Raw genomic sequence first — 12,856 nt, forward strand, 5'->3', positions numbered from 1 at the left:
TTAAGAAGGACCCAAAGAATGAGAGGAAGAAACACCCGTCAGCAAGAACAGGCAGTGCTACAGGATCACAAGCGAATCTCGATCCATTTGCCCTTCTCAGTATGGGCAGGAACCTCCAAGTGCATCGGTTTTAGCTGCCATTTTGTAAGGAACCAATGGTGGTGAATACATTTGAAATGATACAACAATGTGCTCTTTTGACCTTCATTAATTAAATAGTGTCTTCACATGCATTACAAATACGTCAGTAATGATAACAGCAATGCAGCAAACATTTACTGACTGCTAAGCTGTGTCTGTCCGATAAAGCAGGTGCTACAACCTGTTTGCAAAGGGGAGAACTGAAGTGGACTCTGTCCAAGATCATGTATTTTCGTAAGTGGTGGAACAAGGACTCAAATGGTAATGAGAATCCCTGTTTTTAATTGCTATACTACACTGTATAGTGAAAACCAAAGGAAGCAGAGAAAATTTTTTAAAAAATTAAAGTATTAGACATCAAAAGCCAAAAAACCGCAGCTTTCTAAAGCTATTGAGTTCTTTCATCACATATTTAATATACCTACTATGCATCAGGCACTTTGTCGACATTATCTAATTTAATCCTCTGTGAATCAGCTGTTATCTCCATTTCATAAATGAAGACCCTGTGATTCAAAGAAATTGTACAAGATCATAGGAATTTTCTGTTGTAGTTTTGAGATTGAACTCAGATTTACCACTGAGCTACTTCCCCAGCGTTTTAAAAAAATGTTTAAGAGAGGGTCTCAATGAGTTGCTGAGGCTGTCCTTGAACTTGGCTCCTCCCCACTCAGCCTCCTGAGTAGCTGGGTGCACACCACCATGCCTGCTTGTCATTTGCACTCCAACCTAGCAGACTCCAAATCCTTGAGTTTGTTCACAAAACCACCCCATCTCTTTCCTTAAAGTGATTTATTAGCTGGGCACAGTGGCACATGCCTGTAATCCCAGCAGCTCAGGAGGCTGAGGCAGGAGAATGACGAATTCAAAGCCAGCCTCAACAATAGCTAGCAATGCAGCCAGATGTTTCTCTAAATAAAATACAAAATAGGGCTGGGGGGCTGGGGCTGTAGCTCAGTGGTAGAGCACTTGCCTCGCATGTGTGAGGTACTGGGTTCAATCCTTAGCGCCACATAAAAATAAAGATACTGTATCCATTTACAACTTTAAAAACAACAACAACAACAAACATAGGGCTGGGGATGTGGCTTACTGGCTGAGCACCCCTGAGTTCAATCCCCAGTTCCACCACCCCTCCCCACCCCTCCCCCCGCCCAAAAAAGTGACTTGATACCTCTAAGGAATGAACTGAAAAACAGAAAACCTTTGCAAGAAAGCGATTTATACATTTAAAATTAGAAAATATTTTTCTTTCCAATATTTCACCAGGCACAAAACAGCTCCCTTCTTAAGTATTAACTTGAGAAATGTGAAGATTCAAGTGATCTGCTGTAAGGTGAGTGGTACAAGGAGAAAGAAGGGTAGCAGCACGACTAGTTAGCCCTGAAGAGGACAGGCAGGCAGGTGCTCCCGGGCTCTCGTCTTCTAGGGCAGGCACCCTCTCCAAGGCCGTGCTAGGGACGCACAGGGAAGGTGATCACCATCACCCACTGATCCTGGTTCCCCCATCACTCTCTCTGCACATCCAGTCCAAGCTCACTTTGGTGTACAAAAGGGAACTACTTCCTGCAGTGGTCAAGGAAGACCTGAGGCGGGAAAAGCCAAGGAGCGGGCCTGGGCTGCACCCAGGGAGGGCTGCTGCCCATGGGCAAGCAGGCCGTGGCCAAGCCAAGCGCCTGGAGCCTGCGCACCACCTCTCAGCAGAGCGCGCAGGAGCAGCTCCTCACCATCCCCAGGGAGTCAGGAAGGAGCAGCAAGCCAGCTTCGGAGTTGAGAGCAGGAACTGCAGAGGGACGGGCGCTCCCAGGGTCCGGCCAGCATCTTCACGAGAGCCAAAGGCGGAAGCGACAGGTGTCCCCGAAGTGAGGGGAAAAGTGGACCGCCGCGCGCACAAGGACCACCGCTCAGCCCGAGAAGGGCCAGTCCGCCAAGGGCCAGGGCATGGACGCAGCGTGAGGGCCTCGTGCTGAGTGACGGGGGGCAAAAATGAAGCAGAGCCGCTGACCGATTCCAGGTACGGGAGGGGCTAACGCAGACTCGGAGACCACCCGGGGCCGAGGTGGGCGGGGGCGAGCCTTGTTACCCGGTCCGAGCTTCAGGTGTGCAAGCTGCGCACAGGTCTGGGTCGGGGGCACCGTAGGTGACGGCACCGACGCTGCAGAACTGTGCGCTTCAAAACGGTTACAGTGGCAACTGTCAAATGCGCAGCGCATCTGAACCCAGTGAAGGGACCAAGGCAGAAACGTGGGCCTGACCGTGGGGAGACCTGGATCTGACCCCTCTCGCCTTTCCCACTCTCTGCTTTTGTGATTCTGGTGAAGTGGATTATTGCTCAGGGTCCTTCTGACCCTGATAAGCACCCAGAGGCCCAGGCTTTGGGCTCTAGTAGCAGCAGGGAGCATTTCCCCAGTGAAAACTAAGGATGATTATTCTGAGATCTGATCATGGATTTTTTAAAAGGAATCTTCAGCTTTTAGAGGTATTTATCTAAATGTGTCCACATAAAATAAAATGATAAATGGAATTTCCTTAGGGAAAACCAGGGTAGCAGTGCAGTGGTAGATGTGGATACAGATGACACTAGACTGGCTGAGGTGACGGTGGTAGAGGTGACGGTGGTGGTTGGCACCGCTGCATTCTTCTGGTCTGTATGCAGGGAAGTTTCTGCACTGCTGAGCGGTGGGGGGTTGGACAGAGGTGACACCACGTCGCCTCCCACAAGTTTTCCTCGGATGGAAGGACTGACAGCACAGTAATTTTCCAAGGAAATCTCAACCATCTAGAAGGATCATCACAATAATCAGGTGCCATGAAATCAGGTGGCAGCGAGTGCCCAGAAAAACCATCAGGCACTACTCTCAACATCCCCACGCCGTGTTTCTCTCATTTCCTGTCCCTCTAGGCCCCTTCACTTAACACACATGCCCTTCTGCCATCCCCACATCATCTTGTCACCCTGTGAGGAACTACTGACACATAGACGGAGACATCTCCCTCCAAGGACGTGTCCTGCTGTGGTGTCTGAGGTGGCCTGGGAAAGCCGGGAGGTCAGCACCAGACACGAACACTGCCCCTGGGGATGCAGAGCCCTCCTGCCGACGTGAGACTCATTTCCTAGAAAAGTGTGCAACAGTGTCACCAGAGAGCTTGCTCAAAAGCAGATCGGCAAGCTCTGCTCCCAGAGTTCCCGACTCAGGAGGCCCAGGCTGGGTCTGAGCACCTGGAGTTTCCACAGGTTCCTAGATAATGCTGCTGCGTGAGTCTGGGAACACACTTGGAGAATTACTGTCCCGCAGAATCTATGACAACTCTATGAGCCAGGTGTGGTGGCACAGCCCATAATCCCAGTTACTTGGAAGGCTGACGTAGGAGGATGGCAAGTTCAAGTCCCACGACTTAGCAAGAGCCTGTCTCCAAATAAAATGAACACTGCTAGGGATGCAGCTCGGTGGCAGGGCACAGAAGAAATCCTGCTGGGACTGGTTCCCTGGCACTGAGCACAACATCCAAACAGAGAAACACCTCTACTCCTGCCAAAGACAGCTCGCACTGCATGATCGTAGCTCAAATAATTAACAGAAATAGAAAATGCTAATACTGAGGGAGTCTTCAGTCTGCTCATTTTTTAAGGACCAATAGACGAAAGAAGGGAAAGACCTTCACATGCTGTGTACAGGGACAGCAGTGGGTGTCTCACACACACTGCTAAACATACACTCTTACATCAACACCAAGACAGACGCGACTGTTCCCATGTAACAGGGGAAACAGAAGCCCTGAGGAGCTCTGGGCAGGGGTAAATTGGCGAGTCCAGGTACAAGCTGAGGTCCTAGACCCCGAGGCCACATTGCATCTGCACTGAGTTAGGCTGAGGTCCCCACTCAGAGCTCCTGCACCTTTACCCACTGTCAAAGAGCTCAAAATGCGTAGACACGATTATGACATCTATCAACCCCGTTAAACCCTATGAAAAGAGAAGGCTGTCTCTTCCTCGTTCATTTGTTTTGGTTCTCTTATCAGCAGAAACACATGTAATACTAGGAGCAATTCGCTAAGAGGCCCTTTTGATCCAGAAAGTTTGGCATATCTTTAAAAACTGACAGTAATAATGCAGAGTGAGAACAATGTCCATTTATCTATAGGAAGTCACATGGTGATAAAGACTTGCCTGGCATTTCCCTGAATGCACATCCCACAATGTTCCTGATTCTATGGCTCCACACAAGAGATAAGAGTCTATTTCTAGAAGTCCAGGTGGGACAGCAGCCACCGGACCTTCCTCCCCGTCTTACCTAGGACCCTGGGGCCATGTGCTGAGAAAGGCTGGTGGTAGGGTGGGGCGGAAAAGTCTGGCCCCCAGAATATAAGTGAGGTCAGCCTTAGCTGTAGTTGGGGAGAGGTGAGAAGGGTGCTAGTCTTCCCTGTTTGTGATCACCACAATGTTTTAGAATGCCACCCTTCCACAGGCACATAGAAGGGATTAAACCTGGCAACATCTTTGAGATGATAATTTGCCATTTGTTGTGAAGTTGTACTCATGGAGACAACTTGAAATCAACCTAGAAAAGTGCTCTATGTAGGAAAATGAGAAATAAAAAACTAGCCCACTTCCTTGAAAAATTTCAAAAGGATTAGCTAATATACAAAAAGCCAAGTTTCTAGCAATACAATTTAAATGCTAGATTACTGTTCCTCGAGGGACATCCATCCTAGCCTGTAAATAAGATTTTTTTTTTTTTAAATGAAACAACAGCAAGGTGAAAGGTTATATTTATCAGGTTTTTGCAGGATGACACCCGTCAGGATCTTGATGACAGATAGTCCATGCTATTCCACTGGGGGTCACAGGGCCATGCATACGGTTCCTTCTCTTATACCCGACATACCCAAATTCCACTCCTGCTAGATATGAGACCTCTGCAGCACATCAGCAAGAGCATAGATGATCCTACCCTCTGTGTCACTCACTATTGCCCAAGCAAAGCTACTTTTTCTTCATTTTAATTAATATATTCTTTCAATTCATTTGAAGGGAAAGCTTTACAGAGATTAAAGCAATTTTGGAATCACCTGGCCAGGTATATGTTTTTCTGTTTTTCCAGGCATTGCTCTGGACTTTTTTTTGGAGCACTTAACAATTGTGTTGGAGAAGGGACATCAAATGATGCTTAGAAATGCGATACACATTTTCATTTCACACTCCATCAGCTTTTACAACTGCAGCTCAATGAGATGTAAGAGAGGACTTGGCAAACACCCACATTTACCAAGGTATAAAATAAGGGTCAGGTTACCTTTTCATAGAAAGAAAAAAACACGTTGAATTTCACTCTCCAGGACGTTATTGGTTCCCTGGCTCAACCCCAGCAAAAGGCACCATGCGGCTCAGCCTGGTCAGGGCTGCTCTAGTGCAGGCTCCTGCTGCGCCATAAACGGCTCCGAGGCAGGAGTACATTCAAGAGAACATTCTTTTCCTCATCCCCTTCAACTCGGGATCTACAGATACAGAAACAACTGGAACGGATCATCCCTGGTGGTTACATCTTTTACCTGCAAATATGGTGCCTGTCACCCTGTGCTGGTGGGAGCAGAGGCAGCTCATTCCCTTTGCAGGCAGGGAAACAAAGCCGTGGGCATCCGCAGCAACAGCCCTTTCTAATGCAGGTTTCCATCTGTCTGAAGGGACAAAGCCTCGTGCTATGTAAAAAGGGACTCCATGATGACCACGGGAGCCTGGTCTGGAGTTCCATGCTACAGGGGAGAAAGCACCTTTACTTACCTGTGCCAAGCCCGAGACCTCTCCTTTTGCTAGCGGTCTGCTGATGGATGGCGTGAACACTTTGGCATCCGATACTGGCTGTCCCTTCATAAAATGCTTTCCGGATTCATAAATGTCCACTTCAACCATCTTCCCCATGAATGGAGGGTTCTTTGGCACTAAAACCTTTAAAAAATAGTTGTAAGAAAGATTAATTTTTAAAATAAACTTTTAGAACAGTTTTAGATCTATAGAAAAAGCACAGAGTTCTGGTATGCCCCACACCTAGTTTCTAATAATATTATTCATCTCTTACATTAATATGGCACATTTGTCGTAATGAACGAATCAAAATTGACAGAGTACTACTAACTAAAGTCCTTAATTGATTTTTTTTTTTTTTTTAGTTGGCTCCTCATGTGCTCTTTCTACCCTGGGGTCCCATCCAAGGTGGGCCCTCACCTGCAGATGCCCTGGATGTGATTCTGTAGGGTGGGAGGCATTTCTGGGAGGAGCCCCCGGACAGCAGGCAGTGCTCTCCAGGCCAGAAGCCTGTCATCCTCAGGCGTGTGGCAGGCAGGCCGGGGAAACCCCAGCAGTCAGCCGGCCACTCCTGGACAGGCCTTTGAGTCACTGCTCTGCTGTCCCAGGTGATGAAGAAAACAGACAATTATGATGAAAGCTTCTACTTTCAGTTCCTTCCAAATGAGCTGTCAGAGTACCAGTTGGAGTTGACACTTCAAATGAAGGCTGTGTGTGTGTGTGTGTACACGTGTGTGTGTGCCAGGAGAGGAAGGTTAGTTAACAGCAACTTCCTCAGTGACACCTCGGGCTGGTGTTCAGTGCTGAATGATGTCCCTGCTAATGGCCGCCACTGCCTTCTTTTGCTCTAGGAGGAAATGCAGCCCTGGGAGCTGAGCTCCCTGTAGAGCCGTGGTGCTGAAGGGAACTTTGGCTGGTTTGTAGGAAACTGTCAGATGGTCTCTTTCCACAGGAGATTACTGGTAAAAGTACTTGTTTACCTCGAGCAAACGATCCCCTCCTTGGGGACTAAGAGGGAGTTTGTGTGCATAACGTCGCCTCACACTTCTATTTTAGTTCTGGAGCAACCTGCCAGTCTTTTCAAGTTAGGATCCAAAACAACTAGGCCGACTGTAATCCAGCAATACTTTGATATTTAGATACAGTCAGTCTTCATCTCTGAAACTCATCTTATTTAGAAAAATAATTTCTATGACATTTCGGGCTTAGCTGTAGAGGAAAAAAAAAAATCTGACCAGAGCCAGAAGTTCCATGGCCAGTTTCTCTGGGAAGCAAAACTGGATCTTGGTCTTTCTGAGTTTGGTTTTCATGACCCTTGAGTATAATGCTTCATCAAAGTCTCCGAAAAAGGTCACCTGGGTGTGAATTACTTATGACAAGCGAACGAATCGAAAGAACTTCCGTTTCAAGATGTGAGAGTCCTTTTAAATCAGTTTTTATAAAATAAGAAAATCTCTAGAGCCAACTGTCCCTGCGAGATTTGGTACTACTCCAGGGGAAAATAAGTCCCCTTGATCTGAACCAAGGGCTCAGGGTTTTTTCTCCTCCGGTTTTAATCATTGGAAAAAGCCCGACTGCCTGAAATGGGAGGAGATGGCTAATGAGGCATGCCACTGCCTTTAAGATGAAGGGGGGTCCCCTGCTGAGGCCAGACCCAGATGGCAGGGAAGGATGTGGAGAGGCAGCCCCAACACAACCAAGTCCCTCCCCAGGCTGAGCAGAAGGCAGGCACGAACGAAGAACGTGAAGGCGCTCTCTGGGGGACATTTCCTAATGAGGCTCAAGGCGGACTCACTGCTGTCCACTGGGGGCTGGCCTTGGGGAAGATGTCCCCAGGGTTACCACAGACCCACGGCCAGTCTGAGATCACCGCATGTGGGACACCAAGCCGACGCCCCCTTAGCTACTGCGTCCGGCCTGCTATCTCAGGCAGTGGCCGCCCCTGCCCAGCCCTTATCTGACTGCCCATGCTGACCTCAAGAGCCTCCAGGCTCCAATTCCAGCCAGGACCCACAGGAGAAAACACTCTCATCTGACGAGGAAGAGCAAAAAAGCAGGAAACCCCTTGTGACTCTGAGAAAAGTAACTAGGATCCAGAATGACCCATGAGTGTCCCTGAGCCCCCCAAGAGGCGCCCTGCCAGGGAGGGGCATCCCCCCTCCTTGATGGCCTCTGCCTGTCTCCTCCAGGTGCTTATGGATGGCTTTCCCACCCGGGGAGGCGGACCCATGAGGGCTGACATGGAAGTCAGACTCCTGGTGGGGTGGGCAGGGCAAGGAGGCTGGCAGGAGGGAGCCCCCAGGGATGCGCCAGAACTCCAGGGAAGGAGGCTGGACGATCCTCACATGGGTCTTCACAGTCGTTCACACGGAATCAGGAACAGGCCCTTCTCTGCTCCCAGCATTTGTATCAAGGCAGAAGTTAAAACAACAAATGCTGGAACTAAACAGAACTGCAAGCCAGCCCACTGACCAAACAAAGACGCTGTACATGACTGACAGTGAGAGGAAACCCTGCCCTTTCACGCCGATGGCGCCCACGCAGACATCCTTCCTGTCTCTGAGCAGGTCTCCCCTCCCCAGCTTTGCCAGGCTTCGGGGATTTGGAAAATGCTAACCGCCTGGTTCCAAACTCCCCAAAGCCGAGGGCTGTCCTGTCAAAGATAAGGAGGACTGCGGCACACTAAGGACATCAATCGTCCTGGAGAATAAGCCACCAAGACAGACCCCACAGGAACGTGCCTGGATTGATGCTGCAGAACAGCCTCACTGTGGCAAGATTTGATGCTTTCCCCTTCTGAATCCCCTTCACTTAAACTTCCAAAACCCTTTCTGATTTTGCAGAAAACTCAAGAATTTATTGAAGTGCCTCTTACCTGCTCATAGAAGCGATTGTGTGCAACATAGAACTTGGAATCAAAAGATTCTTCTGTTACTAACACTTGCTGTCGTTCACCAATCTGTGGAAAGAAGGGGAGAGGAAAAAATGGAAAGATGAAGACAAAAACCTGAGAATCCAAGAATAAATCCAGCCCAAATGGTCCTGGTCGCAGTCATGTCCAGCTGCATCAGACAGTAGACGGGCAGATATTCAGCCTCACACTGCTCCCATCACCGACTCAAATTTCTTGAAAAACATGAACTGAGTGGTGATTTAACACTAGCATAGTATGAACTCTTATTTTCTTACATAGCTACAAAAAAGAACTTGATTGTATTTCTTCCTTCCGCATAAGATAATTAAAGCTTCTAAGACATACAGAGTCTTCTAAATATCACTTTGCTTCTTGAAATAAAGTCACAAAACAAGCCAGAATAAGCTGCTTCTAATCCAAATTCATGAAAATATTTTGGCACTAGGAAAGGGTAGTAATAAACATTAATTTGAGTTATGAGGGATGGAACACTAAAGGAAGTGCCTCCCAAGCTAGTCTCCGGGTCTTTGTGTCCAACTCAACGGCCCACGTGATGCCCAGGTATTTACTTATTATATACATTTTTCTCTGCCACAGGCAACTGTCTCTGTTGAAGCCCAGACCTTGTGTTTATTTTTGTTTTTGAGAGGGAGCAAATATATGGGACTACATTTACAACCTAAGCATACATTTTTAATAAACCGAGAAGTCAAATCAGCCAAAACAATGGTAGAGTAATGTTAACTATCCAAGAAAAAGAAAAAAGAAAAAAAGTCTACCATTCCCAACCGTGTTCCACTGTGAGACACAGCATTTAAAGTGACAATGGCTTTTTCCCCCCCAAGATGGTCAAATGTCTGCCCTAGCAAACCATCTGTATTCAACCATGGTGCCTGGATTTAGTTCTGCTGTTGCTACTTGATAAACAGACCCTCCCGAACTGATACACACCGGTAAGATGGTTTTTAAAGAGAAATTCCTACCCCCATCTGCAGGGACTTGTCACCACACACAGGCAGTTATCATTTAGGAAACACAAACACAGCTGCACTACGGAGGAACAATGAAGAGAGTCCAGCTCCCCTCGCCACCGCACAGTGCCAGTGTCCCCACACGCCACAGAGCACCTCCCAGCTTGCACTCCTCCAGAACGGAGTCCTTATAGCAAAGGCCACACCGTTTCTGAAAGGATACTTATCAAGACTTTAAACCAAACGGTAACATTTATCTCCTTCAGAAAATCAGGTAGCCCAAGAAGAAAGTTCCAGAGCTTTCATGGCTCTCCATGTCAAAAAAGACGGGTGACTATGGGGTTTTGCTGAAGTGTATTATTCTTCTAGAAGGAAACCTGGGATGTTTGCACATTTCCCAGGGTGAGTTGCTTGTGACTCAGGATGAGTGTCTGTTGATGATTCTTAAGGAAATGTGCAATTAAGCCTCGTCTAGCATGAGGTTTTCAGGAAATTAACAACAATGTGAGAATAGAGAGCCCTGCACACACACACTGCTTCTCTGCTCTCGCCAGAGAGCATGTGGACAGCTGCGGCCACATTTTTGGGCTGTTCCATTTCATCTGGAGATAAGAACGACAGGGGCACACACACAGACAGAGGCCTGGGCTTTCCACGGGCAGGGAACTATTTGTAGGTGACTATCTGATACTGTTTGCCAGAGGGCTCGGGGACCTGGCCTCCCTGCTGAGGCCCTTCCAGTTCCCCAGGGTGTGGAGGAGGGGGCTGGGGCAGAAAGCCCAAGGGGCACAGGAGGCTAGGGCTTTGACCAAAAGCTCCTGCAACCCATCCCTGTTGCCCTAAAACACACTAAAAAACAAAACCAAACAATAAAGAATCTCCTGCATATTTTTTATGAGTGAAGTTGTGTTGGAGTGAATATCAAATACAACCTTTAAGAGAATCAAGTATTCCAACAAATCTTAAGAGCCACAAGAATTATGAAGGGGGTGGTTCAGATAAAACTTTGGAAGAGGCAACTTGGCCTTGGTGATGGGGAAGGGGCCTATGGGATGGCAAACGTGTGCAAGCCTCAATCCCTCTTCCAAATGAAGCACTCCCCTGCACTTCCAGCTGCTGTCTCCCCGGCCCACGGGGTAACAGTGTGGTTCGAGAGCCTCAGACAACGAGATCACCATCACGAGCCCCACTTGGCAGTGTCCTAGGAGTCTTCTATTACCATGAGGAAGTCCCCAACCCCAGAGGAAAAAGCAGGGCATCTGGAGCCAATGGCCAGGCCAGCTCTCCAGAGGCCAGCAGGACCTCACCACCCAGCCTCCTATTATGCTGGTGACAGGGATAATTCCTGGAAGGGGCAAAGCTCCTTTTACAGAGAAAGATGAGAGGACACGGGCCTCATCAGCATTGTGCCACATGTGCACTCACGTGACATTTGCTGAGCAGCATCCCTGGCCACCTCACCACCACGGGGGGATCGTGGTGCCCAGGCAGGGCACCCACAGGGATGAAGGGTGCATCACCGTGAAAATGGCCAAACAAGATCCTACAAATACGCAAGAGGCTGAAAATCAGGGTTTTCATAAAATTCATGGTTGGCAACGCCACGTAACTGTTCAGCAGGGACGACAAAGCTGGCACTGGAACTGCAGGGCCACAGCATGCTCCATAGGGCAGCTTAGGTGGCGTTCACAGTCAGGAAGGCCCTCGCTCAGGAGCAGGAGCAGTGGCTCTAGCAGCGCCTAGGAGAGGACACTGAAGAGGGCTTCAAAAGCACCGAGTGCCACGTGTCCAGACTGGACGGGAGGGAGGGGGAGACCAGGGGTCTGCCTGTGCGTGGGCCTTCGCTTCCCTCACCTGAAAGCTGGGGGAGGAGGGCGGAACCGAAGAGGAGGGAGATGGCCACACAAGGACTGCCCAGTCTGAAGTCTTGTCAGGTTCCAGGTTTCAGGGACTCGGGTGGAGGAAGGAGCTCTCTTCTCACGGCTGCTTCTTATTGCTCTTAAACCAGCAACTTGAGTTTTAACACCCACCGGAGAACACTTACGAAGTCTCTCAAAAGGCCATGAAGTGACCGGAAGTTTCCCTAAAGAAGTTCAAAATGTCAGCCAAGACTTTTCTGCAATCCTAGGAAAGATGCCTCTCTTACTTCTTGTTTGCTTTCTTAAGTGAGCAATATTCCTAGTTGCTCAAACAAAATGCTTATTTAATGCTTTGTAAAGTGTCAAGGCTGCCAATAAAAAATTAAAAAAAAAAAAAAGAAAAAAAAAAAGAAAGAAAAATTTCAAGGGATGGTGGTAGGTGAGAGAGTAAGCAACCTGAGGGCAGAACTCTGTGTGGAGTGGTCCACTTTTTCTTAGTAATTATCACAGTGCTGTTAAGTGATTTGTTGGTGTGTATGAATGGATGAATACAGACAATCCTGATAAGAGAACTAATCCTCTAATTGCTGCCCCTCAGCTATTTGAAAAGCACATGGTAGAAAATGCATACTGAACATTTTGGTTTTCGTTTGTTTGTGTCATAAACTTGCAGATATAAATAAAGCTGTGAGTTATAAAAAAAAAAAAAAAAAAAGTGTCAAGGCTGGAGAGCTTTCCCTGGGGGCTTGACCCCACTGGACTGTTCCTTCCGGAATGGTTCCTTCACAAAGCCCAGCTCCCGCACATCTGTCAGAGGACTTCCTAGGAAAAATCACTTTCTCCACTGACAGCTGATGAGTAATTACAGGGTCTACCTAGCTTGTTAAAGTGGAACAAGACTGGAGGCACTTTCAAAAGTCCACAGAGCTGATTAAAGAAAGGGACCGAGCTCCACAGGTGAGAGGTACAGAGGCCCAGGTCTCCACTTAGTACAGCTTTACCTTACTTTAAAAAGCCATTGTATTAAAAAACCGATTTATAGTCTTGTAAAACCACCTCTGCCTTCACAGGTGGTGAAATGGTCTCACTGGAGAGAGACTGTGCGTGACTGGGGAGCTCCTGGAGCTGCTGCAGGAAGAGTGAGTGTGGTCCCGGGGCGAGGCCTGGGTGA

The 12,856-nt window shown here is 48.1% G+C and overlaps 1 protein-coding gene across 5 annotated transcripts in view; it reads right to left on the reverse strand.

Moving 5' to 3' along the window:
- E2F3 (E2F transcription factor 3) overlaps positions 1–12,856 on the reverse strand; it is a 693,003-nt gene that overhangs the window by 45,743 nt on the left and 634,404 nt on the right. For all 5 annotated transcript variants that reach the window (XM_081296306.1, XM_081296305.1, XM_081296309.1 and 2 more), the window contains 2 exons: positions 8,817–8,900; positions 5,921–6,085 (listed from right to left, as the gene is read on the reverse strand). In XM_081296306.1, coding sequence (XP_081152432.1) covers positions 5,921–6,085; positions 8,817–8,900 — 249 coding nt within the window. The remainder of the gene's footprint in view (positions 1–5,920; positions 6,086–8,816; positions 8,901–12,856) is intronic.

This window comes from Spermophilus citellus (genome assembly GCF_964194105.1).
Source record: "Spermophilus citellus genome assembly, chromosome: 5".
Taxonomy (NCBI): Eukaryota; Metazoa; Chordata; class Mammalia; order Rodentia; family Sciuridae; genus Spermophilus; species Spermophilus citellus.